General features: G+C 35.0%; 1 protein-coding gene across 1 annotated transcript in view; it reads right to left on the bottom strand.

The window, feature by feature from the left end:
- Nucleotides 1-7,051: 7,051 nt before the first annotated feature.
- prkcq (protein kinase C, theta) overlaps nucleotides 7,052-22,057 on the bottom strand; it is a 29,067-nt gene continuing 14,061 nt past the window's right edge. Inside the window, exons 4-18 of the mRNA XM_046874057.1 lie at nucleotides 21,232-21,292; nucleotides 20,755-20,944; nucleotides 16,838-16,869; nucleotides 16,632-16,717; nucleotides 15,693-15,822; nucleotides 15,113-15,222; nucleotides 14,790-14,943; nucleotides 13,916-14,076; nucleotides 13,660-13,833; nucleotides 13,447-13,538; nucleotides 13,261-13,323; nucleotides 13,046-13,184; nucleotides 9,151-9,339; nucleotides 8,474-8,602; nucleotides 7,052-8,185 (exon numbers count right to left, since the gene is read on the bottom strand). Of these exons, the coding sequence (XP_046730013.1) occupies nucleotides 8,027-8,185; nucleotides 8,474-8,602; nucleotides 9,151-9,339; nucleotides 13,046-13,184; nucleotides 13,261-13,323; nucleotides 13,447-13,538; nucleotides 13,660-13,833; nucleotides 13,916-14,076; nucleotides 14,790-14,943; nucleotides 15,113-15,222; nucleotides 15,693-15,822; nucleotides 16,632-16,717; nucleotides 16,838-16,869; nucleotides 20,755-20,944; nucleotides 21,232-21,292 (1,869 nt within the window). The 3' untranslated portion in view covers nucleotides 7,052-8,026. The remainder of the gene's footprint in view (nucleotides 8,186-8,473; nucleotides 8,603-9,150; nucleotides 9,340-13,045; nucleotides 13,185-13,260; nucleotides 13,324-13,446; nucleotides 13,539-13,659; nucleotides 13,834-13,915; nucleotides 14,077-14,789; nucleotides 14,944-15,112; nucleotides 15,223-15,692; nucleotides 15,823-16,631; nucleotides 16,718-16,837; nucleotides 16,870-20,754; nucleotides 20,945-21,231; nucleotides 21,293-22,057) is intronic.

Raw genomic sequence — 22,057 nt, 5'->3', positions numbered from 1 at the left:
CAGGAAGTTTTTTTCATCATAACAATAGCTTTGTGCTACAAAACTGGCTACAAGTCAAATCAGCTCCTCCACTTCAATGCCAGAAGTAAGTGTGTGCAGTACAGCAACTGGGGTTAATGTTGTCATATATTGCATTAGGTATAGAATCAACAAACAGTCAAAAGTCAAGCATTTGGCAGGCAAAAGTAAAAAGTACATTATCTAGGGTCATACTGGAATCCGGAATTGAGTACAAAATCTGGTTGAGATTTAAGAAGCAAACTAAATGCAAAAAGCATTTAAAAACAAATTTAACTGAGCATATACTTTGCAGTAAAAATTATTAATCAGACTGTGTCCAATCAGTATGTGATTGACTGAGCATTGTAGTAAGTATGAGTTGTGGGAGATAGCAGTTGCCGATGTTTGTAAGATAGTAAGTAAGCATGCAGATAGCCACAATGTCTGTTGGGTAATTGAGTTTGAATTAGGCAATAACCTGACAGATGTATTTTCCAAAACATGCTATAACACCAAATTATATTATACTGACTTTATAAACCAATCAAAATAATCTCAAAATAATGACTAAGAGTAAAATAATGACTTAAAGAGTCAAATAATGACTTTGTGCTGGTATCCGGTTCATTTGGCAAACAAATTTTTTGTGCTCTGTGCAAACAAATTTTTAGCATCCAATTCCACATTTAGTCCTGATTTACTTTTGTGATGACCTCACACAAGTCTTTATAACTTAATGCTGGAACAAAGTATTTTTAAGCATTCTTATAAGTTACAGTTTAATATGCATTACAACCTTGCAAAAAGCTATTGGTATGGTATTGCAGGGATATATTTTTTGGTGTACAATTTCTGAGCAAGATAGCAGAGATACTCTACATAAGTGTCTTTGACTGACGTATGATCCAAAAAATGAAGAATAGAAAGAATCCTGATAGTATGTGCTTTTAACTTGTGTTGTGGGCAGTTATTTATCAATCAAATGCCTTAAGCTCTTGCAAATAAACAATTAATGATAGTCTTAACAACATTACAGCAGTTCCAACCAAAACCGTGTAACAGATTGTACACAAACTTTTTAAAATAAATAACTCATTTTATGATGTGCCTTAGCCATACTCCTATCCATATTGTTCCATTTAAGGGAAACATGGGAGAGAATTATTGTCAGAAATTACTCTGGAGAACAGAACCTGGAAGCTGGAGTCACAATGACGTGCATTTTGTACAGTATTTGCATTCTTTTGCATTTTTCCTGTAATGAAAAGATCTGGGCAGATCTTTCACCAGATATGTTCCTACCACCAGGTTCAATGCTCTTTCAGTCAGGTCTTAAACATGCCACAGAGAGAGATGAAGTCTGCTCAGGTTCTCCTTCTTTTGGCAGGATCTGGTTTAACAGGATCAACAACATGCCTGTTATTAAGAAAATATATTTTTGTGAGCATTCCTTCATCTTGGAATGATGCTCAGACATACTGCAGAGAAAACTATATAGATATTTTAACCATTGACTCAGTAGAGGAACTAAATCAATACAAAATGGATATAGCAGATCATCTTGTTAATCGAAGTTGGATTGGACTTAGCAAAAGACCAGATCAGAAACTTCGTTCAGTGGTCTGATGGAAGTGTATTTGGATTCGCATCATGGCTTGCTGGTCAACCAGATGGCCCTACTTCTCAACATTGTGCTACTATTGTCAATGCTTTTTTTGCTGATTTTTTTTGTACAAACATTCTACCATTCATCTGCTACATATGGGAGCCAAGTCTAATCATGGTGCAAGAGATGAAGACCTGGCATGAGGCACTGGTATACTGCAGAACACAATACACTGACCTGATAAGCCTGAACACAGAAAGAGATTTATTAGCTGTCAATAACATGGTTGGGAAATTTTACAATGTCAGCGTGTGGATAGGTCTGAACTTTTTGGATGGCTCATGGTTTTGGGTGAACAACGAAACTCTGAGTAATCCAGTCTCACTGCCTTCATGTCCCTTCCAACCTCTCCATTGTGGAGCCAAAGCTGGTGTCAGTGTCTTGGAGAACAAAGGCTGCATGGAGAAAATGAACTTTATATGCTACCACACACAAGGGTATGTTAAATTCAGAAATCATGTGCACTAGAAATAGTTTGGAATATTATATTTTTATATAATTATATATAATATAAATAATTGGAAGTAATATGACAAAAATCATGTTTTTTGTATTCATCTCTCAAAAGGTGACCCAAGAAAAAGAAGAAAAGTGATCTGTACAAACACACACGCACACACACACGCACACACACACACACACACACACACACACACACACACACACACACACACACAAATATATCCGTGTGTTCATTTTTTGCGAACATTTCCTTGAAATTTCTTGTGATCAATTTTTCCTCTATTAAATATTGTATATTGTGATAAAGTGCTATAAGTCTGAAATATTTAACATTTTCAAGAAATTTGACAACAATGCTACTGACCATTCTTGTATCGTATTCTATTAACTATTGGTGTACAACAATAAATCACAACCTTACTGAGCGATGCACAAAATATCTTCATTCTTTTTATCAACAAAAGTACAAAGAATAGTTGAAAAAAGCAAATACTTCATTGTTGAACTTCAAATTCAAGTACTTCGGAATGGTTCAGCATGATATATAAAGAAAATATTTTTATTTGTATACTAGAGAAGATTAGAATAAATCTGATTAGTTTCAACTGTTTTATATGTGTATAAGAAGTGGCATCTTAATATGAAAGCAGAAGCATTATAAAAGAACCATTTAAGAAACATAATCTTTCCTTTATTTTTGTTTGCTTCAGCTTTTACAGTGCTTTGTCAGTGACGGTTACTTATGTTGTACTCATATACTGATTGTGGTGCAAAGTGTTTCCTTATGCAAGGAAGCCTGTGGCATAAACCTGACATGTTGGAATTCAAAAGGAAGTCTATATGAAATGTTAAGTTTTTGACTTGGGGCTAATTTGCTTAGAGATGCACACAAGTGTTTCCAAATTTGTCAAATATTGACAGAATAGCATATGGAGACTACAGAAAACTGGTCCAACAACCTAAAAAGAAAATAACATGGAACACACACATAAACACCTCAGATTACTATTCTTCTAAATCTTCTACTTTCAGATCTTTCAGACCAAACACCTGCATGTCTTCCCTCACCACATCCATAAACATCCTCCTTGGCCTTCTTTTTTTTCTCCTGGAGCCTGGTGACTCTCCTCAGCATTCTTCTACAACCCCTCCAATTTCATTGCAATTTATGTCTTTTATTTGTTTTTCATCATTACCTTTGTTCCACATTTAGGTTACGGGTTGGTACGTGGTCCATTGTTTTGTGTTTTCATTTTCAATGGTTTTTGTGGGTTTTTTCTGCATTTATATTTGCTGTTTGTATCCACTATCATCTGCATTTCTATTAAAAATTCTGGAAAAAGCCATCATATGAAGTTATTAAAGGAAAATCTACTGAGGAAACTGAACCGAGTTAAGCTGATCTCATCATTCTAACCAACTGCATCCATGATGTCACTGATGTCACATCCATGATAGCACTTATTTAACCCTGCACTGAAATATCCTCCCAATGACCCTCAACCACTCCTCAACTTGTCCAACCATCTCTCCAAAATCACATGCTTTCAGACTCTCCTTTGTTCTGCCACCGAGGTGATGGAATGTATCTGTCTTCAAACAATGTCTATATCTCTACTAGAGGTTTTTAAAAAGAGCACTACTTGGGTTTTTATTTCTTTCCCAGCAGAATTCTAGATGGTATTTATAGCCTGTAGTTTATGAACCAGCAGTAAAATGTATTTATTGACATCAAAGCACTTTGAATAAAGGCGTCTGCCAAATGCCTAAATGTAAATGCAAATGTTGACGAACTAATCTGTCATGCAAAGAAAAGATAAGAATGAAAGGAGAAAAGATGCAAATGCAAAAAAATAAACAAATGCAGTGTTGGAAGTTTCTCAGAAACACAATACAGTCCCCCCTTAGTCATAGGTAGTGATGTTTGCTGCAGCATCATGGAACAGAGTCTGGGGATTCATGCTGCTGCCTGTACAGAGGAACTAGTTAAGTAACATTTGTCTAGTGACAGTGTATAAATCTTTTAATAATGTAATTTTTAATGTTATGAGTGTAACAATGAAAAAAATCTGAATTCAATAATTTTTTTTGGCAAAACATATCGATTTTCTTTTAAGAATGCATAAATGTCAATTTGTAGAAATTTTGGATTCATTTTCTATATCCTTCGAGCACTCTGCTAGGAATGTCGTCTGGTCCTTCAGCTTTCCATGGGTTGACTCTGCTTAGAGCTTTCCTCACGTCAGCAGTAGAGAGACAAAGCACCTGTTCGTTGGAGTAAACAGAATTGATTTAAAACTCAATTTTCATCATCAAAGGAAAATCAAGTTAGGCATTAAACGCTTTCTCCCACTATTGTCTGGTTAATCTCTATCATTTGAGGCTTACAGATAATCACAAACAGATTGGTCCTTACTATGTTTATAAAGCAGCATTTCTCCTGTCATAATTAAATGATCAGTTGTATTTGTCTTACTTTATGGTTTTGTGTTTTGCAAATTCAATGTCTTCTTATGTGTATATTTACACACACAGGAGCACAATTAGGATGAATTTTTTATAAATATTTTCATGAATACGTATGTACACATAAAACTTGTCTTGAAATAAATAATCTTTAATTGAAAAAACTGAAATGCTACCTTTAAAATGTGCGGCGCCTGGGATATCCGTTACGCAGTCAAATTTCTAATATAGTATATATAAATACATTTAGCAGTTTATTCATCCTTTATGAATGTACACGGATGTCAGTAGCCAAAAAAAAACCCAGTAATTTATTCAATTGGATAAAAGATAAAGCAGTAATTATTTTAATAATGTCATCCTTCTGTTAAAATGGCTGACCAGAAGGGTTTCTGGTGTCCAGAAAAGTCAGCAAACTTGGCCATCAGAGCTTCTTTTATTGCCTTAAAACCATTAAAAATAACAGCTGGAGTTCTCCCAAAATACAAGCTGCAAACATTTCCATAGCATTCAGCCAATCAAACACTGGTATGCAGATACAGTTTGTATTTACAAAGCTAAGCACAAAGCTAAAGGAAAACAAATTAGAAGTTGAAGATGAATAGAAGTAGAAAAAGTTGAAATGTGACTACAGTTTGATATGAGAGTAAATAAAAAGGAGCTTGACCATACCAATATCAACAGTACCATTTAAAGAATATTGTATTTTTTTTGTGTTCAAAAAATAGTTTTTAAATAAAAAATAATCGAATCTAAGATTCAATTGACCATGAGATTAATCTTAATGTTGATTTTGCTGCTTGTGTGAATATACTTATGAGCAATGTAATGCATGGTGCTGAAAAACAACCATTAAAAAATAACAGCTCCACTCTCGACTCATTTATCATCCCATTAATAAGGTTAATGAGATCATTCTAGTCCATTACCTGTACAATTGTTTTCTAAATCTCCCTGTATAGAGCACGCACATTTTATTTGAGACACAGCTTAGCTTTTTCCTATTAAAGCATGTGCTGAATTCAAGTCCATATACAACGATCGGGAATAACATTATGACCTTATAATATTATGACTGGTGAAGTGAATAACACTGGTTATCTCTTCATCATGCCACCTATTAATGGGTGGGATATATTAGGCAGCAAGTAAACATTTTGTCCCCAAAGTTGACTTGTTAGAAACAGGAAAAATGGGCAAGCATAAGGATTTAAGAGAGTTTGACAAGGACTAAATTGTTCCCAGTCTGCAGTGGTCAGTATCTGTCAAAAGTGGTCCAAGGAAGGAACAGTGGTGAACTGGAGACAGGGTCATAGGCAGACTATTTTGGCCAAGAAAGTGTGACCAACACAAATTACGCAGGTGGTTATAATGTTATGCCTGATTGGTGGCCATGAAGTTATGCCTGTTAAGGGTACATGACAGCAATTTTCAAACGATTACTATTATATATGATATATTACTACAAAACTGTACCTCCTTTAGGAAGACTGTCCAGCTTTTACCTATTTTACAAATGTTTATTCTTGTAGTAATTGGCCATAAATTTTCATTATGTGCAGTACTGAATTTGCAATTTCTTATTTAAATGTTATTGGAATATTATTACTAGAAATTGTGTTGTTTAATATTAGAAATATTACTAAGGTAAGAAATGTAATGTAATGCAGAATAGCAAGATTTTGTAAGCGTTGGATTGGACTACTGTAATCTGGATCTTAGAATAACGTCACTAACAAGGTCTTCTAGTTAGTCCTGAATGCAGCAGTCACATTCCCTGCACAAATAGGTAAAACAATTACAAAATATTTTGATCATGCTATTCCTTTTTTATTTAAACTGCTTTGGCTACCAAGCTTTGTTGCTTAAAAAAGTGCAGGTTCTTTATTAGTACCTAGAATAATAAAGATTATGGAACCATCAGCTAGTTAGAGTACAGGCTATTTTCATTTATTTTAGAAACCTGCAGTATTTGTTTTGTCAAGCTTTTTGTTAACAGATTTTCTCAAAGGTGGAGATTTGGTAGGTTTCTTTGGTATAAAGACTACTTTCAGGGATACTTCCTGCTCCTCACTTTTAGCTATGCTATCATAGCTATTTCTGCCTAGTCCCTCAGATCATAATGATTTTCTACACCATAATGTACACGCATTTAAACTACTATAATACAAAAACACATCATAATCTGTCTTCTCTCTGTATTTGCATCTGTTAAACTAAAAACATTACTGTTTATATTACATGTGTTGCTTAATTGAGTGCTCATGACAGATTTTATCTTTCTGCCCTTTAAAGCTGTCTGGTGAGTACCAGATGGTCTACTTTTGCTTTGAGCTGCCTGAAGTTGTGAATCGCTTGATGCCATGAATTGCCTCTTTAATGGATACATTAATTGTTATTTTGAAAGGTCCCACATGGATACTCTAAGATTATAAGATTTGCACTTATCTGAAACAGTTTATACACTTGTTCTTTTATTGACACCATCATTTGGATATTGTAGACTTGTAACGAAAAATATCAGTTGTGATCATAATGGACCTCTAATGCTCATAATGAAAACAATCTTTCAACATACTAAGTGCTGTTTGACTTTATAGTATAGAACTTTTATGACTCATAATCACAATATTTGCTGATGACGTTTCCCATTTGAATTTGGTTCCTCTCAATATTTCCTTATGTAATCTCTGCTGTGCTCGTTAGGGAACTAAATCTAAATTCAGATTTCTGTAAAGCTGCCTTGTGACTATGTCTATTGTTACAATCATTATATAAATAAAATGTAATCTTCTTGAATAGAGAGCCTAGTCTTCTTCTTATTTCTAGAGAGGTTTACAAAAGACAGACATTTCTAACAGTGAAATACTATTAATTGCCATTTACAGAACTTACACTGGCAAACATTTTAGGCAGTGAAAATAATACAGTACACGTGGTATAATATTCCTATAAGCAAATCTATGTGTTTGTATATTCATTTACATTCATCAATTTTCATGTGTAGACTATATTTTTTGCAGACTGTTAAGAATGAACACCTTGTTGTGTCACATAATGTAATTAATAAGCTTTGTTAACTTTAATTAAAACAACATTTACAACAAATAATTGTCATATAACAAGGCAATTAATCACATTGGCTCTTCTATTACAAACAAACCTCACACACAGAGAGACAGACTCAGCTGGATTTTAACAGCAGTGCACACTCCTTACAGATGACACAAAATCCGAAAATCCACATGTGCATGCATGCAAATGCAACCTTTTTTATTAATACAAGCATGAGGAATGGTTTGTGCAACCTACATCAGCTGACTTCTTGTACAGTAGAGATTAGACCACTATTGGATAATCTTTAAATAATATCCTTAATCACACAAGATTGTCTTTCCTGTATGTAGAGATGCTGTATTGTTTGCGCATGTTTTAGATGTTCTTAAGGCGAGCCATTCCTGGGTTAATAAAGGAGAAGTTCTTGAACATAGTCTGGTCCACGCTGTTGATGAGGGTCCGATCAGCACAGGACAGCCGAGGCTTCTCGTTAATGAACTCCTTATCAAAATTACTGCAGTCGCTCGGTGATTTCTATAAACAAGACAGAATTTATAAGAATCATTAAATAAAGATATAATATATAAGCCATGTAACAAATATATTGCATGTAAGAAATGCATTAAAATTTGTGCTATTAAATATTGACAGTGTAGCTGCACCTACAGTACCTAACAGGTTTAAGATCTATAATTAATTATTGTATATTTGAAACTGCAAAAACAAAAACAAATAAAAAAAGAAATCCATTATCCAGAAATCCAGTATCCAACCCCAGCTTCTGAACAAATCTGTATATATTTTAAAGCATTTACAGCTTACCACAGTGGGTTTGAACGGAGGCTCCACTTGTCGCTTTTCCAGTGCGTTCCAGTCGGTGTCTCTGAAGAACAGATGTTGCCGAATATTTCCCTTCACACCCAATCTCCGCTCTGGCTCTCGCACAAAAAGCTGTAACAAACCCATAAACAGCATTAGGCCACCCACTTATGGTGGCAATAAGGCCACAGTGTGGCAATAAGGCCACAGTGATTATTCTGTTATAAAAAGGTATATTCAAGTAAAAAGTCAGTATTCCTGATTACCTTTTTTATGAATGTTGTAAGACAAAAAAGCAGTGAAACAACAAATACTTTATATGATATATCTGAGTTAGTATGAGGACACTGACATATCTTTCATACTAAGACTAAAAGAGTTATATTAGATAGAAATTAATTACATTAAACATAACATTAACATTATAATAATTACATTAAAGTTTGATAGCTAGACAATTTATTATTAGGGCATTTGTATCAATAACCATGGTTCATCGGATTTAGCAATTTGACTAGATTGTATAATATAATTAGTAAGTACATTGGAAAACCTGCGTTTCACATTTATTCACTGTTTCTATGAATATGAATGAACCAATACTTTTCTTCTACTTTTTTTGTAAATATTTAAGAGTATAAAATATTTCTCACTGAATAAAATATATAATTTTAATATACCTTAATGAGAATGTCTCGTGCATCTCTGGTCAGCCAGCGTGGGTAACATGGGTCATCTGTGCGGATGGACTGGAACAGTTCCTCTTCGTCGTGCCCATGGAATGGTGACTGACCGATCAGCATTTCATACAAGAGGACTCCAAATGACCACCAGTCCACTGAGTTGCTATATTTCTGGCCAAGCAAAATCTAAAGCAGGACAAGTTATTTATGATGTTAAATGTGATCCAATATGGCTGTTTATTATTGTTTTAGAGAAACTGAGGCCACACTTGTTTGAACTTGTTTGACTCGTAATTGTAAGATTCTTTGATTAACTCGTGTTTAGCTGTGATTAAAAGCCAACAATCACACTGGACCTAAGGCTGAATACATGGCCATAATTTGACTGATTTATAATTAAACTTTAATCAAATGACATTCCCAACACCGCATTAGTCATCTTTTTGAATTATATAACAATCCAATTTTATATTTATCATAAAATATGAGAATAATATGAGTATAATATAAAATATGAGTAGAGTGTGGTCCAGGGGAAGCTCTTGGTCCAGGATCCTGATGAAGAGGAAGAAAATGCAGACAAAAAACACAACCAGGATCCAGGAACCCCTCATAATAATTGTCACACTGTTATTTTTTTCCTGATGTTGAAAAGATTTCAGTGTTCTGCTCTGTAGAATATTAGTCCTTTCCTGCCAAAGCAATGTCCAGCAGTAATGAAATATCATTGTATTTAATGAATCTTTAAATTTAATGTGCAATCTGCAAGATGTATAGTAATGGGCAAAAGTTTTAGGTAGGTTTGAAAAAATGCTGTAAAATAAGAATGCTTTTGAAAACTGAAGTGTTAATAGTTCATTTTTTATCAATGAAAAAAAATGTGACCACCCTTTGGCTGCAAAACAACAATTCTTCTATATTAATTGACCATTTCTTTTATTCAGTTCATGTGATATGGTTCGACGTAAGGTGGAGGTACTGTTACAGTGCTGAAGATAAGAAATATCTTTAATCGTCCCACAGTGGGGACATTTCTAAAAGATATGATGCGTTGGCTGGGAATCGAAACCTTGGAGAAGCTAATTATTTTTCCATAAAAGCATGTCCTGTTTAGAAACCTGCAGTATTTGTTTTGTCAAGCTTTTTTGTCAAGCAAACAGTTTTTTTCAAAATGTGGAGATTTAGTAGTTCTACCCCATAATGTACACCCATTTAAACTACTATAATACAAAAACACATCATAATCTGTCCTCTCTCTGTACTTGCATCTGTTAAACTAAAAACATTACTGTTTATATTACATGTGTTGCTTAATTGAGTGCTCATGACAGATTTAATCAGATTCTAATCTTACTTTTGCTTTGAGCTGCCTGAAGTTGTGAATCACTTGCTGCCATGAATTGCCTCTTTAATGGATACATTAATTGTTATTTTGAAAGGTCCCACATGGATACTCTAAGATCATAATATTTGCACTTATCAGAAACAGTTTATATGCAACACTCTGTTCTTTTATAGACACCATCACTTAGATATTGTAGACTTGTAACCAAAAATATCAGTTGTGATCATAATGCACCTCTAATGCTCATAATGCCCAATCTTTCAACATACTAAGTGCTGTTTGACTTTATAGTATATAGTTGTGTTCAAAATGATTCAACCCCCAATGCTGTAAATGGTTTTAGGGAATTTAGTGTACATTTGTAATTGTATTCAGAATGAAATCCTACAAGGACTTCTTAAAGAACCATATGCAACTAAAATGACATCAATTAGTTTTGTAATACAGTAGTAAATGTTTCTTTTGTGAATTCTTCATTGACATAATTATTCAACCCCTTAAAGACTACCACTCTGAAGAACAGAGGTTCAATGAAGTGTTTTCAATCAGGTATTGAAAACACCTGTGGATATCAGGGAGCAGCAATAAAGCCTAATAAGCACCAATTAGGCAGCTTTAAAATGACTGTGATACTCAGCTCCTTCTAGACATTTACTGGTGTGGTTACAAACATGGTGAGGTCAAGAGAATGGTCCAGGAAGACAAGAGAACAGGTGATTACTCTTCACAGGAAGGGCAATGGCTATAAGAAGATTGCAAAGATGTTAAACATACCAAGAGACACCATAGGAAGCATCATTCGCAAATTCAAGGCAAAGGGCACTGTTGAAACGCTACCTGGTCGTGGCAGAAAGAAGATGCTGACTTCGACTGCTGTGCGCTACCTGAAGCGTAGTGTGGAGAAAAGTCCCCGTGTGACTGCTGAGGAACTGAGAAAAGATTTGTCAGATGTGGGTACTGAAGTTTCTGCTCAGACAATACGGCGCACCCTGCGTAATGAAGGCCTCCATGCCAGAACTCCCAGGCGCACCCCTTGCTGTCCCCAAAGAATAAGAAGAGTCGACTGCAGTATGCCAAAAGTCATGTGGACAAACCACAGAAGTTTTGGGATAGTGTTCTGTGGACTGATGAAACAAAATTAGAACTGTTTGGGCCCATGGATCAACGCTATGTTTGGAGGAGGAAGAACAAGGCCTATGAAGAAAAGAACACCTTGCCTACTGTGAAGCATGGCGGGGGGTCAATCATGCTTTGGGGCTGTTTTGCTTCTGCAGGTACTGGGAAGCTTCAGCGTGCAAGGTACCATGAATTCTCTTCAGTACCAGGAGATATTGGATGACAATGTGATGCAGTCCGTCACAAACCTGAGGCTTGGAAGACGTTGGACCTTTCAACAGGACAATGATCCCAAGCATACCTCCAAGTCCACTAGAGCATGGTTGCAGATTAAAGGCTGGAACATTTTGAAGTGGCCATCGCAGTCACCAGACTTAAATCCGATTGAGAACCTCTGGTGGGACTTAAAGAAAGCAGTTGCAGTGCACAAGCCTAAGAATGTGACTGAACTGGAGGCTTTTGCCCATGATGAATGGGCGAAGATACCCGTAGATCGCTGCAAGACACTTGTGTCAAGCTATGCTTCACGTTTAAAAGCTGTTATAACTGTAAAAGGATGTTGTACTAAGTACTAAGATTGAATGTCACTTGGGGGTTGAATAAAACTGATAATGATGTGAGCTCAGAAAAGACATTTGTGGTTATTTCATTATAAATGTTATGTTATATTTGTCTGACCTACACGTGCCTCTTTGATTTAATTGTAAGCAGGATGACTGAATGATCATAATCAATGTCAAACCGACCAAAACAATCAATTTCAGTGGGGGTTGAATAATTTTGAACACAACTGTAGAATGTTGGAATATCCATGACTCATAATCACAATATTTGCTAAAGACGTTTCCCGTTTGAATTTGGTTCCTCTCAATATTTCCTTATGTAATCTCTGCTGTGCTCATTAGGGAACTGAATCTAAATTCAGATTTCTGTAAAGCTGCCTTGTGACTATGTCTATTGTTACAATCATTATATAAATAAAATGTAATCTACTTGAATAGAGAGCCTAGTCTTCTTCTTGCTTCTAGACAGGTTTACAATAGACATTTTAGGCAGTGAAAATAATACAGTACACGTGGTATAATATTCCTATAAGCGAATCTATATTTCTGTATATTAATTTACATTCATCAATTTTCATGTGTAGACTATATTCTTTGCAGGGCAAAAGTATGTGGACACCTGATTAGTCACATCCATTGCCTTGCTAACACTCGATTAGGTGAGTTCCCCTGAAAGGAAATCTCAATGGTACAGCAACATTCTAGATAATTCTGTGCCTCCAAATTTGTAGCAACACATTAGGGTAAAACTACATGAGTCTGTGATGGCCAGGTGTTCACAAACTGGTCAGTTGGCCATTTAATGCATGTGCTCATGTTCTATGTAAAAGCATGGACAATTTGAACTATAAATTGATAGGTGCTTCACCTCAGGGGCAATGTAATCAGGAGTTCCACAGAAGGTAGCTGTTCGAGCTTCTCCCAGCATGTTCTCTTTACACATCCCAAAGTCTGCAATCTTAATGTGACCATCAATATCTAGAAGAATATTATCCAGCTTCAGATCCCTGAAGCAGAATGACACAGTGTTACACCTTGTAGATGATATTCATTTAGATATATCACTAAATTAAATGTGAATACCTGTACACAATGCCTTTTAAATGTAGAAACTGCAGACCACAGATGATCTCAGCAGCGTAAAACCTGAATCACAGTGGAGAGATAGAGATTAAAGAAGAGATTAAAGAAGAGATGAAATACAGTCATGGGTGAATTTAGTTTCCCATGTGTCTCTGTGTGTATGTAGGATCAGCATGAACGTCTCACGTGGAACGCGGGAGATCAAATCTGTGGCATGCCTGGATGTGGAACATTAGATCACCACCATTCAGATACTCCATCACGAAGAACAGATTCTCCTATACAAGATATCCCCAAAAACAAATATATACACACACACATAACTATCTATTAATGCTTAATATCTCATGTTAATGGAAGATAGGTGTGTAAGGCTGTAGGTGTATGTAAGGGTTATACCTTGGTCTGAAAAGTGCAGTAGAGATGTGTGAGAAATGGATGCTCCCATGCGAGAGACAGAACTCTTCTTTCGACCATAGTACACTCCACATCATCGTCCATTAGAACCACGTCTTTCTTTAAAGCCTTCACAGCAAAGAACTGCCCTGTGGTTTTCAGCTCAGCAAGAAACACCTAGAAAAATGTGTATAGACACTGGAAATCTATGTTCAAATGTGGATACAATGAATTCAACTGCAATTAGATGTATACCTACCTTGCCAAAGCTGCCCTTTCCCAGCATCTTGTGCAGGGCAAAATCGTCCAGGGAGAATTTGTGATGCTCTTTGTGTGGAACAGCATACAGTGGCTCTGACTCTTCTCTGAGGCCGTGACTGTCGCCCTCTAGCGGTAAATCCCAGGCAACACCCGGCATCTCTGAAAGTGGCACAAAAATACATACTTATTGTACTATATATATTTATATATAATATATTTATATTTATATTTTTAATTAAAAAGTGCAACAAATAAAAAAGTTAGTATGTAGAATGTTACAATTAACTGTTATAGCAATATTATAGCACATTTCTAGCACATGTAGTATATATATATATATATATATATATATATATATATATATATATATATATATATATATAAGCAAAATGAACATTTTCTTTCAGCTAGAATGTTCTTTTATTTTGTACTATAATATATAATATATATTATTATATTATTATATATATGGACGTTTTTGGTTTAGGTTCTATTGCCAAGGTGTTTTGTGCACAGTTTTACAAAACACACAAGCACATGCTTAGTTTATATTAGAGTCAGTGATGAGTGGTGTTCATACAAGAATTGCACTGCGATGCACTTAAAAAAAAAACAGTAGACGACAGTCTTCTCAAGTGCAGTTAATGTTGTGTGACGGTACGTGCCTGTGACTTTATCTCTCTACTTGAGAGAGCACTTCTTTATAGTCCAGCTTTCAACTGAAAATGTTTCTTACTCTGCTCTTTACATGCTTTTAATTATTACATTGGTCATTATTTGTTATCTGATTCTTCATACTGATTCATCTGATCTCTTCCTTGATTAATTTCACGACTGGCAAAAAAATGTGTTGCCGTGTGTATGTGTCGTACCTTTGCGTGGTGGTGGTATTGGTGCTGCATTAGGTGTTAAAGAATTGATTGGAAGGGATGGCGCACAGCTCGAGGTCTCTATGATCATTCCAGACTGTCCTATATTTACTGGCCCCTCACGTCCGATTATATCACTATCTCTGGAGCTCCGGGCCTGTGACACAAACACACAAACACACACACACAAGAATTTTGTACTTTGGATCTGTTCACTGGGCTATCTATATATCTTTTTTTTTATTTTTTATATTTATATATTTTGAAAGCATTTTAAACCATTGAAAGACTTTATTTGATCATTGACAATTAACATAATGTTCAACCTGCTGCGTGCTCTCAATCATAGCCAGCGCCTCGGCCATGAGCTTCTGGTTCACACCACAGAGGTTGGCTACTTTCTTTTGGCATTTATGATGAACATTCATGCCACATTCTGCAAACAAATACACACACAACCACAAAAAATTAACATTGCTCACGAAATCATTCCTTTTTCTATGTTTTTGTTTTTATGTTCTCTCAACCTTTTTTTTCCTTCTCATTGATTTTTTTCTCTGCATTTCTTATCGGGGCTTTAAATGATTAAGGCAATATTCCTCAAATTAAACTTTAATGACTAAATGGCACAATAATGATATATTTTTTTTTTTTACTTTTTTTGCATATTTTAAAGATTTAATTTTTTTTAATCTATTATTGATTATCTTATTGATTATGTATTCAAACAGTTCATAGGTGCAACAATTATTTTACCGAATTTAAGCTTTAATTGTTGTGCAGGATAAACTGGACACGTACTAATAAAAAATATCAAATGTTGTTTATTACATATTGGATTATGGTATACCCTTTCTGTGGTCACATGATTCTGACAGTGTATTGCAATGCCATGTGACCTCTCACCTTCACATTTAAGGCCCTGCCGTGCCAACCCCCAAAGCAGTGTGCCACAATGTTCACAAAAGGTTGGGCTTTTGTAGTTATACACCTTAAACCGATGAGGCATGTCGATCTTAAAGCGCTCCTTATGGATCTGAAGCAGATGCACAGATTTTGTATTGAGTTTCATTCTGTATTATACATGTAGAGGAAAAATTAGTGCAGGCAATCAAAAGCAATGATTTGTTACTGCATCATACATCATTATCCACATATAATATACTGTACATACATATTATGTATGTATATTTTTACCATAGATAAATCTACAAATTTGACGGTATTGAATAATTTTCTGTAACAGCACAATCCTGACAATAATTCCAGCTATAATTTACATCATATGTTTCTATTAACATGTTTGATTATATATATATATATAAATATATATATACACACATTATTGTGTGCTGTAGAATCAAAGACAAATAAAAATCTATGCAAAATCAATTGAGATTTAACCAACGAAATGGAAAAAATACAGACTAGTTAGGCAATAAGATATCATTCATCTCACAGATGCTTCCAACATCGATTCTAACAATAAATGCTTGACCTGTCAAACATAAATATATTATGAAGTTGAAAACTTGATTAGTATAAGAGGAATTAAACATCATTATAGGAAAATAATCCTGGTTCACATCAAGTTTTATTTCTTACATACAGTAGTTCCTACTTGGGAACAAACACTTTTCCTTCCTCTTAAAACCTCTCGTAATTGCAAACATATGATACTACAACAGAAACAGGATACGCCTATGACTTCATGTGTACAGGATGTGAAACTAAATTAATCAACCAAGCTAAGAATGGGTTTTGCTGTTCATGTAAGTAAGAGCATCCTGGAAATCTCTGACAGAAAATTGAAGAGGACTTGAATTGAACGCATGTAGGAGTTACCATAGTTTCTTTACTGTTAATGGCTGAGCCTGTACATTTGGCAATCACTTTGTCAATGCACTTCTTGTGAATGGCAGCGTTGCATTCTAAAGGACAAAAAAAGGATGGAAAGAAAACAAGAGAAAAAAGAAAGAGAATCAGAATGTTGAAAAGCTTTATGAAAACCCATTAAGAGGCTGTAAATAGGAAGAAATTTGTATACTTACGTCGGCACTGATATCCCTGTTTGTTCAGACCCCTGAGAGACAGAAAGAGAGAGAGAGTGTTATTACTACTGATAAACATTTTTCTTCCCTCAACTGAACCTTCATTTTAGTACTATTAGTAATGCATCTTCATATTGTCGAGTTATTACACACATTGTGTATGTTAGCAGTGTATACAATTGAAAATAGTTATTTTACTTTCCATTATTAACTCAGTGAAATCACCTAGTGTGTGCTTCACATGCTGGGTTAAAAAAGAATTTAATAAAGTGCAGCCAGTTCCTGCAGTTGGTGTTAAGTTTTGGTGTGACAGAAAAACTTATTTGGTTAATAAGCTCAAATTCAGCCATCAGGAACGACTCATTTCTGTTGTGTATTTGAGAGATGAATATAATCATACACATCAAATACACACTAATATGTTGCTTTGGTTTTGTCAAAGTTTGTAGCAACCAGTGATGCAGATATGTTTGAATACAGAAGAGGTGTGACTAGCAGTCAGTCAATTCACTCTGTTCTGCTTTAACCACAAGCCTAGTCTGTTAGGTGTATACACATTATTTTACAATGCACCTGGAAAGTATTCACAGCGCTTCACTTTTGAGGAAAATAATGAATTTAATCTATTTTTATTCTAAAATTGATTGAATTCATTATTTTCCTCAAAATTCTACAAACAAACCCCCACAATGACATTTTGGGGGTTGTTTGAAAACTTTCCTAATTTATTAAAAATAAAAAATAAAAAATATCACATAAGTACATAAGTATTCACAGTCTTTGCCATGACACTCAAAATTAAGCTCAGATGCATTGTGTTTCCACTGATTATCTTTGAGATGTTTCTACATCTTGATTGAAAGCCACCTGAGGTTAATTTAGTTGCTTGGACATGATTTGTAAAGGCACACACCTCTCTATATGAGGTCCCACAGTTACAGTGCCATGAAGTACAAGAAATTGTCTGTAGCCCTCCAAGACAGGATTGTATCGAGGCACAGATCAAACCAGACACTGCTCATCACCTGGCCAATATTAGCCCTACAGTAAAGCATGGTGGTGGCAGCATCATGCTGTGGGGATGTTTTTTTCAGTAGCAGGAACTGAAAGTCTAGTCAGGATCAAGGGAAAGATGAATGCAGCAATGTACAGAGACATCCTTGCTCCAGAGTGCTCTGGACCTCAGACCTGGCCGACGGGTTATCTTCATATGACAGTAACCCTAAGCACACAGCCAATATAAAAAAGGAGTAGCTACGAGACAACTCTGTAAATGACTTTAAGTGGCCCAGCAAGAGTTCAGACTTGAGCCTGATTGAACATCTCTGGAGAGATCTGGAAAATAGCTGTGCACAGATGCTCCCAAGTACCCTGATGGAGCTTGATAGGTTCTGCAAAGAAGAATAGGAGAAACCTAAAAATAGGTGTGCCAAGCTTGTAGCATCATACTCAAAAAGACTTAAAACTGTAATTAGTGCCCAAGGTGCTTTAACAATGTATTGAGCAAAGGCTGTGATTTACATGTGATTTTCTTTGTTTATTATTTTGTAATAAATGAAATTAATACATTTACAAAGATTTCCAACAAATGTCTTTCACTGTGTCATTATTATTTGCATTGGGTATTGTTTGTAGAATTGTAAAAAAAATAATGAATTTAATCCATTTTGGAATAAGGCTGTAACATAAAATGTGGAAAAAGTGAAGTGCTGTGAATACTTTCCAGAACTGTATTTACAGTGGTACTAAAAAAGTACAATTTTCTATTTTTCTGTAGAAATATGACTCAAAACATTATCAGATTTTCACAGAAGTTTAACAAAGTAAACCAATTTAAACAAATGGGTATAAATCTTATGCTTGGTCAAATTATTCAATTTTACAGTAAATATCCGTGAGTGGTGAACCAAAAGGAATGGCAGTTAAATCTTTTCACTCAATGGGAGGACAATCAGGTGTCGCTGAGTGTTCTGTTTTATTCAAGGAACGGGGTCCTAATTCTAATCTTTCCAACACATTTTTCTGGAGGCGTATCATGGCATAAACAAAGGGCATTTTTGAAGTCCCCAGACTTCCCCCAGACTAAGCTGTTGCTTATTTCCTAGAGTTTTGACTCTACAAATCCTCAGTCAGAAAGAATGTACAAACAGAGGAAAGTTAAATCCTTTGCTACCCTCCCCAGAAATGGCCACCCAACAAAGATAAGTCCAAAAACAAGACATGGTAATTTGAGGTAATTTTGAGCAGCTAAAGGCCTCTCTCATGTTGACTAATGTAAACATTTATGATTTCACCATTAGGAGAACAGTGACCAACATGACAGAATCGCAAAGAGAAAGTAGCTACTGTCCTAAAGGTACATTGCTGCCCATGTAAAGTTTGATAAAGATCATGTGGACAAGCCAGAGGACTACTGGAAAAAGGTTTTCTGAAAAAAAAAGGTTTTTGGTATAAAATTGAAAAACAAAGAAAAGAAAAACACTGCATTTCAGTATAAGAACCTTATTCCATCTGTGAAACATGATGGTGGTAGTATAATGGCTTGGGCCTGTGTTGCTGCATCTGGGCCACGATTGCTTATAATCATTAATTAAACAATTAATTTAGAATTATACCAGCAGTCTCTAAAATAAAATGGGTCACACAGCAAGACAACAACCCCAAGCACACAAGTTGTTCTACCATATATTGGTTAAAGATAACAAAGTTAAAATAAACAGTTTTTTTTCAGTTGCTTTGGGGCATTTCTCAAATCATCCTTTATATTTGCAAACCAGTAAGTGCATTCTCAAAACAATTTGTACAAACAGCACAAAACATTGGATTTCTTGCAAAAGCCTGTACTTTTCTCACAATCCTTAGTTCATCTCTCAAAAGTTAGTGTTTGTGTCAATGATCATGTCATTCCCATCAGAATAAAAAGTTCCTTTGTCATTGTTCACAAACAAGATCATCAAAATGTTTAGGCATGTTAGGTGGATAGTTTCAGGGTTTCCTAATATAAACTATGGTTTGGATCACAATGACTGAAAATGCACAAAATTTGACTTCCTTCTGTATGGTATCTATAAATTTCAGCAACACAAACATTTATTTGATGGCATATTTGATTTATATTGATTGCAAGAGACCAGACAGGATTCAACTTTTAATATACTATACAAATGTTCGTTTTTTTAATTCTTTGTATTGCTCTCTCTGTATACAGTCTCCTATTGAAGGATCACAACATTCACCATTGACCTGCTTTAGTGAACTAGTTGATTAAATTAATCTACAAATTCATTCGCAATTTAAACAAAGCAACAAGAAATATTCTAATGATGTGCACAAATGATTAAATGCTGTGGAGGTTAAACAAGTAGTTTTGGGAAATTCATTTCTGATCTAAGAAATGCTCCAAAGCAACTGAGAAAAACTGTAATGCAATAGAAATATCGTGGAAGGAACAGAAGCAAACAGGAACCCACCAATTTAGCAGATTTGAAACTATTCTGTACTGGAAGAACGTGTAAAAACTTCTCCATACCGTTGTTCATGACTGATCAACAGTTACTGGAAATGTTAAGTTATTCCTGAATAAGGAGGTCACACTAGATACTGAAAACAAAGGTTCACATACTGGTGCCACTCACAGATGTGTAATATTGAATAATTTTCTCAGTAAATAAATTACCAATTATGACCTTTTTGACTCTTTTAGGACTCCAATATTTTGTATTTGAAATCAAATGTTGTGTATTTGGGTCATATTTAGAAGTAATATTTAAAATTCTACTTGCTAATTTGCTACTAAAAATATATTTTTTTATAAAGTATAAAAACTGATTAAGGAGAAGCTGTCTGTAAGCTTTCTGTGTTACAGTATATATATATATTTTTTATAACTGAGTGCTTCCAACACTGTGGAAACATACCAGACAAACTCCTTGCAGACTGAACAGAAGGTGGGTTGGGGGAAAAAAGTGGCTGTGAACTCATGACACTTCACCAGGTGGACTTTGGCCTGTTTGATTGCACCACGACGTTGATGCAGCGCAAACGCACCATCTCTCTCTCGTTCAGGCTCTCCATCACCATCACCATCTCCCTCACCATGACCTGCATCTGAACAAAAAAAAGAAAGAACACATATGCAGTTTGTGCTTTTAGAATATAAAAAAACTTTCACACATAAGACTGTGTGTGAAGCAGCTGTAAGTCTTTGTGCTTTTCTGTTTGTTAGAATTCTGTTTTTTTACTTTTACTTTTATAAAAGATTGGTGCATTTTTGCAATTATTTTGAATGAGCTCTTTTTAATGTACATACATTTATGTAATTGTTGGATTTTGACTCATCCTCTATGTATATGGGCCAGTGTGTCTATGTAATTGTGTGTGCAAGACAGACTCACCCTTTTTTTCCAAGAAATATCGTGCCTCCATTAACAGACGTCCTTGTGGCTTTAGTTCCACCTTTATTAACACAGAAACAGTAATCATATTTTCACATATTAGAGCAGTCTGTCTACAATGACTTGAATTTTCATTATGAATATGCTTTAAAGGTTTCATGAGCATCCATCGAACCTGGTATGAGTTACATTACAGTTTTTCTCAGTTGTTTTGGAGCGTTTCTCAAATCATACTTAATACTTGCAAACCAGTAAGTGCATTTTGAAAACAATTTCTACAAGCAGCACAACAGATTGGATTTCTTGCAAAAGCCTGAATTTTTCTCAAAATCTTCAGTTCATCTCTCTTATATTGATTGCAAGAGACCAGACAGGATTTGTCCATTTGTTTCTTAGTTGTAATTTTGTGTTTTGCTTCGTTGTTAACTGAAGGTTCACCTTTGACCTGTTTTAGAGAAGCAGTATATAATTGGTTGATCTGATGACGTTCACTTGCCTTCATTAGTGAAATTCAAGATTCATCTGTACAATTCATCAATTCAAGCAACATTTACCAAAAAAGGTTTCATAGAAATTTTAGATGACAGATGATGATAACTAGTTTAAAAGGTTTTGCATTCAATGAGATATACAATGAACTGATGCCGAGATGTTTTGGGGGTTAAGACTATTTAGATTAAACTAGTGTAATATATTTTGATCAACATGAACATAAACAACTGATAATGTGGGAAACTACGGTGGCCGAGAAATGCAAAACACATTAACAAATCAGAAAACAAATTAACAAATTAGAAAACACTAACAAATCCGAAAACAAAATAAC

This window comes from Silurus meridionalis, chromosome 18, assembly GCF_014805685.1.
Source record: "Silurus meridionalis isolate SWU-2019-XX chromosome 18, ASM1480568v1, whole genome shotgun sequence".
Taxonomy (NCBI): Eukaryota; Metazoa; Chordata; class Actinopteri; order Siluriformes; family Siluridae; genus Silurus; species Silurus meridionalis.
This window is presented reverse-complemented; position numbering and strand designations above follow the sequence as displayed.